The sequence below is a fragment of the Oncorhynchus kisutch genome, linkage group LG25 (assembly GCF_002021735.2).
Source record: "Oncorhynchus kisutch isolate 150728-3 linkage group LG25, Okis_V2, whole genome shotgun sequence".
In the NCBI taxonomy this organism is placed as follows: domain Eukaryota; kingdom Metazoa; phylum Chordata; class Actinopteri; order Salmoniformes; family Salmonidae; genus Oncorhynchus; species Oncorhynchus kisutch.
In genome coordinates this window covers 5,716,758-5,731,687 of record NC_034198.2, presented here as the reverse complement: position 1 = coordinate 5,731,687, position 14,930 = coordinate 5,716,758, and the positions used below count along the sequence as shown (strand labels likewise).

The 14,930-nt window shown below is 43.9% G+C and overlaps 1 protein-coding gene across 1 annotated transcript in view; it reads right to left on the bottom strand.

Moving 5' to 3' along the window:
• The window catches only part of LOC109875686 (protein KIAA0556), a 33,352-nt gene extending 28,010 nt beyond the window's left edge, over nt 1-5,342 (bottom strand). Inside the window, exons 1-10 of the mRNA XM_031804656.1 lie at nt 5,162-5,342; nt 4,686-4,801; nt 4,387-4,488; nt 4,056-4,211; nt 3,302-3,563; nt 2,848-2,988; nt 2,490-2,647; nt 2,125-2,231; nt 1,268-1,364; nt 923-1,132 (exon numbers count right to left, since the gene is read on the bottom strand). Of these exons, the coding sequence (XP_031660516.1) occupies nt 923-1,132; nt 1,268-1,364; nt 2,125-2,231; nt 2,490-2,647; nt 2,848-2,988; nt 3,302-3,563; nt 4,056-4,211; nt 4,387-4,392 (1,137 nt within the window). The 5' untranslated portion in view covers nt 4,393-4,488; nt 4,686-4,801; nt 5,162-5,342. The remainder of the gene's footprint in view (nt 1-922; nt 1,133-1,267; nt 1,365-2,124; nt 2,232-2,489; nt 2,648-2,847; nt 2,989-3,301; nt 3,564-4,055; nt 4,212-4,386; nt 4,489-4,685; nt 4,802-5,161) is intronic.
• Between the last annotated feature and the right edge of the window lie 9,588 nt (nt 5,343-14,930).

The window sequence follows — 14,930 nt, the reverse complement described above, 5'->3', positions numbered from 1 at the left end:
TTATTGGGCTGCAATTTCTGAGGCTGGTAACTCTAATGCTCTGCAGCAGAGGTAACTCTGGGTCTTCCTTTCATTGTGGCGGTCCTCATGAGAGACAGTTTTATCATAGCGCTTAATGGTTTTTGCAACTGCACTTGAAGAAACTTTAAAAGATCTTGACATTTTCCGGATTGACTGACTTTCATGTCTTAAAGTAATGAACTGTTATTTATCTTTGCATATTTGAGCTGTTCTTGCCATACTATTAACTTGGTCTTTTACCAAGTAGGGTCATCTTCTTTATACAAACACTACCTTGTCACAACACAAAGGATTGGCTGAAACCCATTAAGGAAACATATTCCACAAATTAACTTTTAACAAGGCACACCTGTTAATTGAAATGCATTCCAGGTGACTACCTCATGAAGCTGGTTGAGAGAATGCCAAGAGTGTGCAAAGCTGGCATCAAGGCAAAGGGTGGCTACCTTGAAGAATCTCAAATTGAAAATACATTTAGATTTGTTTAACACTTTTTTGGTAACTACATGATTCCATTTGTTTTATTTCATAGTTTTGATGTCTTCACTATTATTCTACAATGTAGAAAAAAAGAAGGAAAAACCCTGGAATGAGAAGGTGTGTCCAAACCTTTGACTGGTACTGTATATTTAATCAATCTATCAATACTCCAATAATGACAAAGTGAAAACAGGTTTTTAGAAATGTTTTCTAATTTGGTCTTACTGAGGAGCTCAGTGACATTCAACGTGACACTGTCATTGAATGCCACCTTTCCAACAAGTCAGTTTGTCAAACTTTGAGTTCTGGTTCAGATCTGATAACATTCAGCTAAAATAGAGAAAATCAGAAAGGTACCTGCATTTCCTCAGTTTAATTTGTGTTGTCAGAAAGGCTTGGGGGGGGGAGACTTCCAACTCACCTTAGCATTCCCATTGACTAGCACTCCGAGGTTCCCAGGGGAGTCGGCGTTCCGGATGTCCAAGTCGTGAGGCGACACGTACAGCTTCCTGTTCCCTGGGCCGAAGAACTGCATCTCCGTCAGCCCCACCTGGCACCTGTTCCCCCAGTTACTCAGGATCTCCATGGTGACGTACACGGTGGGTGGTGCCTCCACCGAGACCCGCCTCCTCTGCCACCATGACAACGACAGAACTTCACGAGTCAAGCCAACCGTCACTTCATAAAGTACATCATACATGTGTGTGTTTGGTGTTTTCGTGTGTGTCTGTCTCTCTCTCACCGTCTGTCTCACCTAGTTACTCACCGGTGGTTTGCTATTATCCGTCTTCACTGTCTGCGGGATTTCAAAGTTTGTGCCTGCCTCTAGTTTCTCCAATGCCTTTAGTAGTCTCTGCTGTTGCCTGAAAGAAAACGATTACTCATCAATTCTTTCACAACATCAATGGTCTTTGACCCTGCTCTTGGTGATTATCTATGGAAATGGATGCATGGTCAAAGACAGTTATTGAAGACTCTCCTACAGCTTTGTTGACTAAACACGCTTCAAGGTCAGAGAGGTTAGGTTATCACTTACAGGTTTCTGATCGTTAGAGAGCCTCGATCGAAGGTATACAATTACTGGTGCACTGGCGTCGCCCATCCAAGACATTACCACGAGTTTTGTACTGTACATGGTGTTATTTTCCCAGCATAGTACACAAGCATGACGGAGTTAGTAATGCCAGTGTCTTTCTAAACTGTCACCAGTTAAGACTATGTCTGGCCACTTCCCGATACGCAAACTAGCATACCTTATAGACGATTTCAGTCTCTTTAGTATGCTATTTGTGGATACTATTGGAACATAGCCATTCAATGTTTTTTTCCTTTGTGACAGTCAAGGTTGGAAGAGATTAGTATAGACCCGGATCATGAGATTAGTATAGACCCGGATCAGGAGATTAGTATAGACCCGGATCATGAGATTAGTATAGACCCGGATCAGGAGATTAGTATAGACCCGGATCAGGAGATTAGTATAGACCCGGATCAGGAGATTAGTATAGACCCGGATTTGACACCCCTGGTACAGACTTAGATAGTAACTTAGATTTCTGTCCTTATTCCTCTCTATATGCATAGATTGTAGTGACAGCAGTGTGTAACGTTGCAGTACACTACCTGGGACCCATGAGGATGACTCTCTGCATGGCTCTGGTCACCCCACTTTCATCTTTGTCGTCATCGTAGTCACGCAGCGAGCCGTTCATCATCTGGTGTCCCATCACCTGTGGATTTACAATGGAGGAGCACAATGGAGTTAGACTTAGAGAGGATAATAGCCTAACTATATTCAACTAAATGTAGAAAAGATTTGAAAATAAGAGACAGGGATAGGCTAGACTGTAAAACATGAATCACTACAGCAGACAGGTCACAAGAAGATAACAACCCACTAGTTGACCCAGCACAGCACACTCTGGTTGTGCCCATAGAAATATCATTAAATTCACTCATTCTTTTTCTATGGTTGTTATCTGTCCTACCGGGGTGCGGCTGAAGGCCCTGGGCTCGGGGCTCTGCAATGGGCTGTTCTCTCTCTGCAGGGCCTGGAGCACCCTGCAAGCCGTCTCCTCCGAGTCGCGCTCCTCTTGGGAGGCCTTCCTTGCTGCAGACAGGGGGCGCTCTACATGATTCCACGGCCCTGAGAGAGCGAGTGGGGTCAGAGAGAGGGGGGGGGGGGGGGGGGTTAAGAGAGAGAGAGAGAGAGGGAAAGAAAGAGTCATACTCTTGAAACACAGTTCAGGGACCATTGTACACTTGACTGTTGTTTACTATGCAACAGCTATTTTCTACTAAGGCCTCTTAGGTTTATGAATGACATGAATACAGGGCAGAACATACGTTGAGGATCTCTGCCATCCCTGCACTCTTCTGAAGAGGGCCTGTCCAGAGTTTTGCTCTTCACCAGCAGAGGCTTGGTGGGTATGTAGGTCTCCAGGTTGTCTTTCCTCTTGGCCGACAGCAAACTCTCGATCTTACGGCCTGCAACATAATGGAAAAAAGGTAAAGAAAGGTCAAAGAATAGAGACAACCTGAAGCAAATGCCAGGCTCAATAAAATCTCTAAAGTGCCGTCCTCTACTTGTCTCCTTCCTTTCAGCTGCAATGATATAAAAGATCGGGTGGGTAACTCCTCAGTAGGCAGCCACCATATTACTTTCACCAATCCTTTAATTTCAGATCAGTGCAAACGAAGGGGGGGACAAGGAAAGGTAGCCACTATAGTTGATGGTTAAGATGCACTCCTGGCTGAATAACATTAATACAGGATATCGTAATCCATATTGTTGGAGTACCTTTAGGAGAGGGCCCAAAGTCCAGCACTATAAGGTCTGCAGGGTCGTGAAGGCAGCCTTTGGGCCCAGTGGCTCGCGGATGGTTTGTGTTAGTAGATGTTTTGTTGGAGGAGGAAAGAGGCAGACCTAGCTCTTCCAGGCTCTCCGTGCTCTCCTCCCTCTCAATCTGCTCCTCCACCCACTCCTCGTCTGACTCCTCTCCCGCCGACCCCCGGCTGTCGCTGCTCCTCCGCATGCTCACCTCCAGGCTCCGTCGAAGCACCTGAGCGCCAAAAAACACCAGGGGTATGTTCAATTGAGTTGAAATGATAATGAAAAGTACATGCATTTCCTCCTCTGTTTCAAAATGTTTTCATGACCAAATGAACACTACTCAGCTCTCACCCTCACGTCACTGCATTGTATATAACACTAACCACAAACAAGGTTAACACTGAGCTATAACAGGGCAGTTCTAAATTTTACGTGCCATGATTTATATTGCTCTGAAGGGGAGTGCTTGCTTGACATAAAAGGAAATGAAAAATGTTGTAAATTAACACTAAAATCAGCGCACTCCGAATAGAAATCTATGATTTACGGCTACATATAATCTGGTGATGTGTAAATGGTGAAGATTGCTGTATTTCTTGCACTTTGATTGCCCGGATCAGTGTCTTGGACACTATCTTAGGGAGAGAAAAGAGGAAAAAGAGGGAGAGAGAGAGAAGAGGAAGCAGAGGAGGGAGAGAAAAAAAAACAGCTGATCTCTCACCTTGACCTCGTTAATGTTGAGTAGGACACGTTCGCTTTGATGTTCAGGCTCCACCTGGCTACCTCCTCGGCCATCAGCCCTGGAGCCAAACGAACGTGACACCTTACATGATTCTCGCCGCGAGTGGGGACTATGAGGAGAGCGTGGACTCGACCGCTGGAGAGGAACAGGGTGAATACAGAGCAGAGTGAGATGCAATCATGCAAACCCAGACTGACAGCTGCATTTGACACATACAGATACTGGCACACACCATGGAAATGTGGCAGAAAGAACAGTAAACGCCCACACACGCATGAGCCTGATGGGCATTGTTTTCTTCCTACTTTACCTCCATCTCTATGCTGTCGTAGGGCTCAAAGTCTTCAGAGTACCGTCTCTCTGGAGATATCTGCAAACAGGGTCCTTGTTCTGTTCGAATATTGATCGAGTTCTGCAAAGATGAAAATAGAAAACAGTATTATTCACAACACAAACAGTACATTCTATTCCATTTGTGTGGAAATGTCTATGATCATTGATTTGTTCGCTAGATCTATCCAACTATACATTAGGGTTAGGCTGTGTAAAGACCATTAGAAATAGAATGACTAGATTATATTTCTATGATGTAGACTGGAATGGCTGTACCGGACCCCATTCTCTCCTCTGCACTTTTCCCAGGGCAGTGAGACTCCTCTTCCTGCTGTTCACCTCCAGATTGTGGATTTCCTCCTCTGCTAGCTGCGAACCCCTTCTGGAGGCATCTGGTGATGAGTCAGAGGCAGAGAGCTCAAAGTCACTGCACATGAGCAGTCAAATCCACCATCAAATGAAGAGCAGAGGTTACATAGCACAGATGGTACCATAGCACACAGAGGGGGAAAAATGGGCACCGGTTATAACTGTCACTATCATTTATTCAACGGCCGAGGGCATAGGATTATATCATGCTAACTGAGGGGTGAGGTGGTGTTCTGCTGGTAATATGCCACAAGGATGCTACGAAGATTAGTTTAGTCATAAAGTATTTATAAACAGGGACATAATCTACAATAGCCTAACAAGGATTTAGTATTGTGGCAAAGATGGTTTGTAGTCTATGCTTAGTCATGCATGCTGTGTACCAGCCGTGTGTGTAGCTCTCAGAGCGGGCGGTGGCGAGGTGACAGACTTCTGGTTGGGTCTCTTGGTCTGCTTGCTAGCGTTAGCATTAGCTCCATTCAGATAGATGGAGAAGCCCTGCTCCAGACAATCTAGCTCAATCTCCTTTGGCTCTTTAATTTTCAGTCTCTTTAAGATCCTATGGGTTAAAGGTCAAAGGGTTATCATCACTATGAAATAAACACATTTTCATAATAAGTGGTTCATGAATCTTTGAAAATTAGATTAAAAAAACATGTTTTAAGTCTGTTTTCATGTTTTTTTTATGTATGTGAGAGAGCATAATTTTATATATGCAAGCAGGTCAAACGAGCGGAGCCTACTGTGTGGAGCTACTGTGTCCTCTAAGTGTACCTGGAACTGCCTCTCCTAATAAGGCATTTGCCCTACACGTCACCTGTTTTTGTGCTGAAGGGCGATTAAATATTCATTCAGTGCTTCTTCGGCAGCCGAGCCAAGCTACCCTCCTTGGAACCTCTGGCTCTCCTTCATAGATAGGTAAACAACAACAGGAAGCCGTTTCAGAGAGAAAAGTCACGCGTCAGCCATTTCAGGAACACGTACAGTATCACAATACACTAGGTCATGCTCCAGTGATCCCAATAGCTCTTTACACTCGTACGGGTCAAAAATGGCAGATTTGGCACTGATAAAACACCTACATTGGAACACAGTGGCTGTACAGTAACATGCTATGCATGACATCAGAGCTCTGGCTCTGCGCCGCACAGCGCTGTATGGGTTTTGACTGGCAGCAGTTCTGAACTTGAGAACCTGGGCGACAAGAAGTTGCCCCATCCTGCTTATTTTCATAGACTAGATGGACTACTTCATAGCCTAGACTTGTGCAGTGTCCTACACCATGCAATTATCTTGCGTCAAATGGGAGTAAAAACAATCCAAGACTGAGATGAAATGTAAAAATCTTGACAACTTGATACTTATCATCAGCATGCCATTCAATACGAACAGATAGCATAAACCAATTAAATATAGGGCCTAAGGCTCATGCACAAGAAATGCTAACATGCAGCAATAACCTTGGCATAGACATAACATTGAAAGACGGAAAGGATGTTCTGGTACGAAATATTGAGTGAACTTTATAGTCTCAGTCTACTGAAGTTAAAATGTGATGAGAAAAACAAAAACAAAGTGTCAAATGATGACATAACTTCAAAAAATGTTGAATGGAGCGTTAGCATCAGACATCTTTGAAATTAAGATCATGGATAGGCTATGAGGATTATTCTGGTTTGAGTCCTGACAATAGCAAGAGATTCAATATAGCCTAGCTAGAAAATTCACAGGCGCATGCAGGTTGTGAAATGAGAATGAAATCACTAGCTCTCTTACATAAGTCTAGCAGCCAACTTGGCTTCAAAATATGCAGGAGCACTGGAGGAGCAGGAGGAATGGTGAAGGAAGAAAAGAGGAGAAAAACAATTAAAGAGGGAGAAGACAGAAGTACAGCAGCATAGATGCACTATATTATTATGTTATAGGAGGTGCAATACTGACTTTGGCCGATGGCCATGTAGGCAATCTATTGAAAATAGTGTAATTCACACTCCTTATGTAATTCCAGATGCAATGAAAAACTAAATATTGCAGAAATAAACTTGTATGCACTTCAACAATTTTGAATGGAGTGTTAGCATCAGACATAATCGAAATTAAGATAATGGGTAGGCATACTTGTATGCACCAAACATTGAATCCATAGGCTGTTTATTTTCACAATGTACATCCGTAATCCAATCATCCAATCAATTCGGCAGGGACATATGCGGGATGCTATCCTCCACAGCATGGCCTTTGCTCCAGATCAAAACTCCAAACCTACAACCTAATATTGGCCAGAATTAACTAGAGGGATTACTGCTACTAAGGTTTCCTTTTTCCAAGCTATACGGAGGGTGCTCTAGCAAACGAACAGCAGAGACCTGAGGACACCATCCAACCTGGAACTGAGTGAGTAGTGTTTGGTCTCATGAGATTTCGAAAGCCTAGACTAAAAAGGAAAAATAAAAACAAAGTACGGTCACGGTTGATGAAAGGAGCGGACCAAGGTGCAGCGTGGTGAGCGTACATGTTCTATAATTAAGAAGAAGACGCTGAACAAAACAATACACACTACAAAACCGTGAAGCTTAAGGCAAAGTGCCATAAAGAAAGTCAACTTCCCACCAAGACAGGTGGGAAAAAAGGCACCTAAGTATGGTTCCCAATCAGAGACAACGATAGACAGCTGTCCCTGATTGAGAACCATACCTGGCCAAAACATAGAGATAGAAAATCATAGAAATACAACACATAGAAATGCCCACCCCAACTCACACCCTAACCAAACCAAAATAGAGACATAAAAAGGATCTCCAAGGTCAGGGCGTGACAAGTACATTACAATTATACAAACTACGCAAAAAAAGAAATGTCCTCTCACTGTCAACTGCGTTTATTTTCAGCAAACTTAACGTGTGTAAATATTTGTGTGAACATAACAAGATTCACCAACTGAGACATAAACTGAACAAGTTCCACAGACATGTGACTAACAGAAATGGAATAATGTGTCCCTGAACAAAGGGGGGTCAAAACTAACAGTGAATATCTGGTGTGGCCACCAGCTGCATTAAGTACTGCAGTGCATCTCCTCCTCATGGACTGCACCAGATTTGCCAGTTCTTGCTGTGAGATGTTACCCCACTCTTCCACCAAGGCACCTGCAAGATCCCAGAAATTTCTGGGGGGGGGGGGGTAGGGTACCACATGAGGGAGGAGGATGTCTTCCCTGTAACGCACAGAGTTGAGATTGCCTGCAATGACAACAAGCTCAGTCCGATGATGCTGTGACACACCGCCCCAAACCATGATGGACCCTCCACCTCCAAATCGATCCCGCTCCAGAGTACAGGCCTCGGTGTAACGCTCATTCCTTCGACGATAAATGCAAATCCGACCATCACCCCTGGTGAGACAAAACCGTGACTCGTCAGTGAAGAGCACTTTTTGCCAGTCCTGTCTGGTCCAGCGACGGTGGGTTTGTGCCCATAGGCGACGTTGTTGCCGGTGATGTCTGGTGAGGACCTGCCTTACAACAGGCCTACAAGCCCTCGGTCCAGCCTCTCTCAGCCTATTGAGAACAGTCTGAACACTTATGGAGGGATTGTGCGTTCCTGGTGTAACTCTGGCAGTTGTTGTTACCATCCTGTACCTGTCCCGCAGGTGTGATGTTCGGATGTACCAATCCTGTGCAGGTGGTGTTGTTACACGTGGTCTGCCACTGCAAGGACGATCAGCTGTCCGTCCTGTCTCCCTGTAGCGCTGTCTTAGTTGTCTCACAGTACGGACATTGCAATTTATTGCCCTGGCCACATCTGCAGTGCTCATGCCTCCTTGCAGCATGCCTAAGGCACGTTCACACAGATGAGCAGGGACTCTGGGAATCTTTCTTTTGGTGTTTTTGACATTTTCATAACTGTGACCTTAATTGCCTACCATCTGTAAAATGTTAGTGTCTCAATGACCGTTCCACAGGTGCATGTTCATTAATTGTTTATGGTTCATTGAACAAGCATGGGAAACCGTGTTTAAACCCTTTACAATGAAGATCTGTGAAGTTATTTTGATTTTTACGAATCATCTTTGAAAGACAGGGTCCTGAAAAGTGACGTTTCTTTATTTGCTGAGTTTATTTTACTTTATGGGACTGAATGCTGAGTTAAGGCTGCCAGGCCTGCATGGATAGACCAGATACAACTTCAATTAGCACTGAGGTGTGAAGTGAGAGGTGTCGAGGCCTTTGGGTCCAACAAGTGGCAGGAGTCTTTCAAGCCCCCCCCCCAGCTGTTCAAAGACCATCCACTGGCATTTTCTACAAGAAATCTGCCTCCAGAAATAAAAGTTTCTCCCAAGTGGGTGTGACGCCTAGTCCCGTTGTCTGCTGCAGTGCTGCTTGGATTACACCTGGCGATCTGTTCACGATCTGCCCGGGCCTGTCTCCCCTGTCTGGTACAGGTACCCCCCCACATCCCCCCCTTTCCCGAGCTTTCGCTCACCTCTAGCATACACGCACTGTTGGGGCGAGTGACTCTGAACTTACAATGGCTAGCCCCAAGTCGTTATATATTTTTAAATGATTTTCCATTTTGCTATTTGCCTCATTACTTTTTTATTTCACCTCTATTTAACCAGGTAGGCCAGTTGAGAACAAGTTCTCATTTACAACTGCGACCTGACCAAGATAAAGCAAAGTAGTGCGACAAAAAACAACAGCAGAGTTACACATAAACAAACGTACAGTCAATAACACAAAAGAAAAGAAAAATAGAAAAATCTATGTACAGTGTGTGCAAATGTAGAAGAGTAGGGAGGTAGGCAATAAATAGGCCATAGAGGCAAAAATAATAAAAATGTTGCATTAATATTGGAGTGATAGATGTGCAGATGATGATGTGCAAGTAGAGATACTGGGGTGCAAAAGAGCAAGAGGGTAAGTAATAATATGGGGATGAGGTAGTCGGGTGTGCTATTTACAGATTGGCTGTGTACAGATACAGTGATTGGTAAGCAGCTCTGACAGCTGATGCTTAAAGTTAGAGAGGGAGATATAAGACTCCAGAGCTTCAGAGATTTTTGCAATTCATTCCAGTCAATAGCAGCAGAGAACTGGAAGGAAAGGCGGCCAAAGGAAGTGTTGGCTTTGGGGATCACCAGTGCAATATACTGCTGGAGCGCGTGCTACGGGTGGGTGTTGCTATGGTGACCAGTTGAGGCAGGGGGTGCTGAGATGTTGGCCAGGGTAGGGGTAGCCAGGTGGAAAGTATGGCCAGCCGTGGAAAAATGCTTATTGAAATGATCGATTAAAGTAGGTTTATCAGTGGTGACAGTGTTTCCTATCCTCCGTGCAGTGGGCAGCTGGGAGGAGGTGCTCTTATTCTCCATGGACTTTGCAGTGTCCCAAAATGTTTTGGCATTAGTGCTACAGGAAGCACATTTGTTTGAAAAAGCTAGCCTTAGCTTTCCTAACTGACTGAGTATATTGCTTCCTGACTTTGCATATCGCCGGGGCTATTCGATGCTAATGCTGAACCCGGCAGTCAAGTCTGTGGTGAACCAAGGGCTATAACTGTTCATATCTGTTCTTAGTTCTACATTTTTTGAATGGGGCATGCTTACTTAAGATGGAGAGGAAAGCACTTTTGAAGAGAAACTAGGCATCCTCTACTGACTCGATGAGGTCAATATCCTTCCAGGATACCCGGGCCAGATCGATTAGAAAGGCCTGCTCGCTTAAGTGTTTTAAGGAGCATTTGACAGTGATGAGGGGTGGTCGTTTGACAGCGGACACAGTACGTACGCAGGCAATGAGGCAGTGATCGCTGGGGCGATTAAGACAGCAGAGGTGTATTTATCAAATCAAATTTGCTTATAAAGCCCTTCTTACATCAGCTGATATCTCAAAGTGCTGTACAGAAACCCTGCCTAAAACCCCAAACAGTAAGCAATGCAGGTGTAGAAGCATGGTGGCTAGGAAAAATTCCCTAGAAAAGGCCAGAACCTAGGAAGAAACATGGCCAAGATGTTAAAATGTTTATAGATGACCAGCAGGGTCAAATAATAATGATCACAGTGGATGTCGAGGATGCAACAGGACAGCACCTCTGGAGTAAATATGAACAATTTAGGGTTCCATAGCCACAGGCAGAACAGTTAAAACTGAAACAGCAGCAAGGCCAGGTGGACTGGGGACAGCAAGGAGTCATCATGCCAGGTAGTCCTGACGCATGGTCCTAGGGCTCAGGTCCTCCGAGAGAGAGAGAAAGAGAGAATTAGAGAGAGCATACTTAAATTCACACAGGACACCGGATAAGACAGAAGAAGTACTCCAGATATAACAAACTGACCCTGGCCCCCCGACACATAAACTACTGCAGCATAAATACTGGAGGCTGAGACAGGAGGGGTTAGGAGACACTGTGGCCCCATCTGATGAGACCCCCAGACAGGGACAAACAGGAAGGATATAACCCCACCCACTTTGCCAAAGCTCTATTGTGCTTTTGATGCCAGGTGCCATAGCAGTCTCTTTCTGCTGTAAAGTGAGTAGCAACAGGTATAATAAACAGATATATATATATGAGTACAGGGAACATAAGGTTGAATATAGTATTATAGACCTGCTAGATCTACTGTCTCATTTATATTATGACATTTCAGCTAGATCTACTGTCTCTATTATATTATGACAGACCAGCTAGATCTACTGTCATTATTATATTACAACAGACCAGCTGCATCTACTGTCTCCATTTCACTTTGGCCATTGTTGTGGGCCTGCCCTCCCCTCAACAGCCTCAAATAGGCTATTTCATGTGGGTTGGGGTGGGGCGGCAGACACACGCATCTCACATTTAATTTACATTACATTTTTAAATATTGCTTCTAAAAATAAATAAAAATATTTTAGATTGATTTCAAACAAGGGCATTAGCATGAGAAGAACTTACCAGTCCAAAACATTTCCTCTCCGTTCAAAAAATATTCCTCCACTTGGGAATCGCTAAATGAATCGTCTTACAACAATGTCTCACTTTTCCGATACATTTCTTCTAAAATTGTGTGTACACCTGTATATCTAGACTTCGATTTAGCTTTCCCTGACTTAGTCGCCATACTGATTGATATATAAACAGCTGAATCTGCGCATTTACCAAAGAATGCAGTGCGTAATATGCGTAGCTCCTTCCGTAATAAAACTTCAATAGCGAATGACTCTCTTTACGCCGGAGTTTACTACATGGGTTGGTCTTCCAACACATAACCATTGCATATTGCCGTTTACCTCAGCTCATTGGCTATCTACCCAGCTAGATTTCAAGACGATCAGTGGTCATTGGGTTAAAATACAGTCAATCAATGAACCAGTGGTCACATTGGTGCACAGTGATGTCATTACTTGTTGTCTTCAAATCGGTTTCTTTCAGTCAATACTTCCCGCGAAATGGCCCATCAGGTTTGGTTGTGTTACAAACAAACCAGTTGATTGCAATGAACCCAAACATGACTGGAAAAGTGACGTTTTGTGTGAGTATTTACCCTCGAATGTGTCGTCGGAAATGGAATGAGACGGAATTCCCGACACAAGAGGTTCAAAATGTTTCATGTTAGGCTATAAAAACAGATTTTATCAAACAAAATATCATTCATTGTGTAACAATTAGCATTGGGATTGCAAACAGACGAAGATCTTCAAAGGTAAACGATTTATTTTAATGCAGTTTGTGATTTTGTTAGCCTGTGCTGGTTGAAATATATTTTTTTTTTATGGGGCTCTATCCTCAGATAATTGCATCGTATTCTTTCGCAGTAAATCCTTTTTTAACTCTGACAACGCAGTTGGATTAGCAAGATTCTAGGCTTTCGAAACATGTGAGACACTTGTATTTTCATGAATGTTTAATATGACTATTTATGTAGCGATCACCGTATGTTGTGGAATTTCAGCCCACTACCGGATTCCGTGCGCAGAGAGGTTAATGTTGATGATGTGGTTATTACTGACAAGAAGCATATGGCTGAGCTCTTTAATCACCACTTCATTAAGTCAGGATTCCTATTTGACTCAGCCATGCCAACATTTCCTCATCTCCCACCCCTTCTAATGCGACTATCCCAGATGCTTATCCCTCTTTTTCCCCTGCCTGCTACAAGGTTTCTCTCTGCTGGCAGTCACTAAGTCTGAGGTCCTAAAGGAGCTCCTGAAACTTGACCCCCAAAAAACTCATTGGGTCAGATGGTTTAGACCCTTTCTTTTTAAAAAGGTGCTGCTCCTATCATCGCCAAGCCTACCTCCGGCCTTTTTGACCTGTCTCTCCTTTCTGGGGAGGTTCCTACTGCTTAAAAGCCAGCCATGGTTCGTCCTTTATTTAAAAGGGGGAAAGCTGATCCTAACTGTTACAGGCCTATTTCTATTTTGCTCTGTTTATCAAAAGTGGTGGAATAACTTGTCAATAATCAACTGACTGGCTTTCTTGATGCCTATAGTATTCGCTCTGGTGTGCAATCTGGTTTCCGCTCAGGTTATGGATGTGTCACTGCAACCTTAAAGGTCCTCAATGATGTCACCATTGCTCTTGATTCTAAGCAATGTTGTGCTGCTATTTTTAGACTTGGCCAAAGCTTTTGATACGGTAGACCATTCCATTATTGTGGGTCGGCTAAGGAGTACTGGTGTCTTTGAGGGGTCTTTGGCATGGTTTGCTAACTACCTCTCTCAAAGACTGCAGTGTATAAAGTCAGAACATCTGCTGTCTCAGCCACTGCCTGTCACCAAGGGAGTACCCCAAGGCTCGATCTTAGGCCACACGCTCTTCTCAATTTACATCAACAACATAGCTCAGGCAGTAGGAAGCTCTCTCATTCATTTATATGCAGATGATACAGACTTATACTCAGCTGGCCCCTCCCCGGATTTTGTGTTAACCTCTCTAGGGGGTGTGGGACGCTACCGTCCCACCTGGCCAACATCCAGTGAAATTGCAGAGCGCCAAATTCAAAAACAGAAACTCATTATAAACTTCATAAAACATACAAGTATTATACATCGGTTTAAAGATTAACTTCTTGTTAATCCAACCACGGTTTCAGATTTCAAGAAGGCTTTACGGCGAAAGCATACCATGAGATTATCTGAGAACAGCGCCCAGCAGACAAATCATTACAAACCGTAACCAGCCAAGTAGAGGAGTTACACAAGTCAGAAATAGCGATAAAATGAATCACTTACCTTTGATGATCTTCATATGGTTGCACTCACAAGACTCCCATTTACTCAATAAATGTTTGTTTTGTTCGATAAAGTCCCTCTTTAAATCCAAAAACCTCCGTTTTGTTTGTGTGTTCTGTTCAGTAATCCACAGGCTCAAAGGCAGTCACAACAGACAGACGAAAAATCTTAAAAGTATCAGTAAGGTTAGTAGAAACATGTCAAACGATGTTTATAATCAATCCTCAGGTTGTTTTTAGTCATAATAATCAATAACATTTCAACCAGAAAAAAACAACACTCACCCTCCTTTTGACCTCCTCCTTTTCCACAGCAACCAGTGATCCGGGTCACGGCACCAATGTAACAGTATAGCTTCTGTCCCTCTCCTCGCCCCTACCTGGGCTCGAACCAGGGACCCTCTGCACACAACAACTAACACCCACGAAGCATCATTACCCATCGCACCAGGGAAACAACTACTTCAAGGTCTCAGCGCGTCACCAATTGAAACGCTATTAGCACGCACCACCGCTAACTAGCTAGCCATTTCACATCGGTTACAGATACACGGTCCTTCTCCCAGCACATGTCAAAGCTGAAGGCTAAAGTTAGAGGAAACCAAGTCTAGATTTATCGTAATCGCTCCTCTTTTCACCCCAGCTGCCAAACTAACCCTGATTCAGATGACCATCTTACCCATGCTAGATTACGGAGACATAAATTATAGATCGGCAGGTAAGGGTGCTCTCGAGCGGCTAGATGTTCTTTACCAGTCGGCCAACAGATTTGCCAACAATGCTCCTTATAGGACACATCACTGCAATCTATACTCCTCCGTAAACTAGTCAACTCCATATTCCCAGCTGCAAGACCCACTGGTTAATGCTTATTCATAAAACCCTCTTAGGCCTCACTCTCCCCTATCTGAGATATCTACTGCAGCCCTCATCCTCCACATA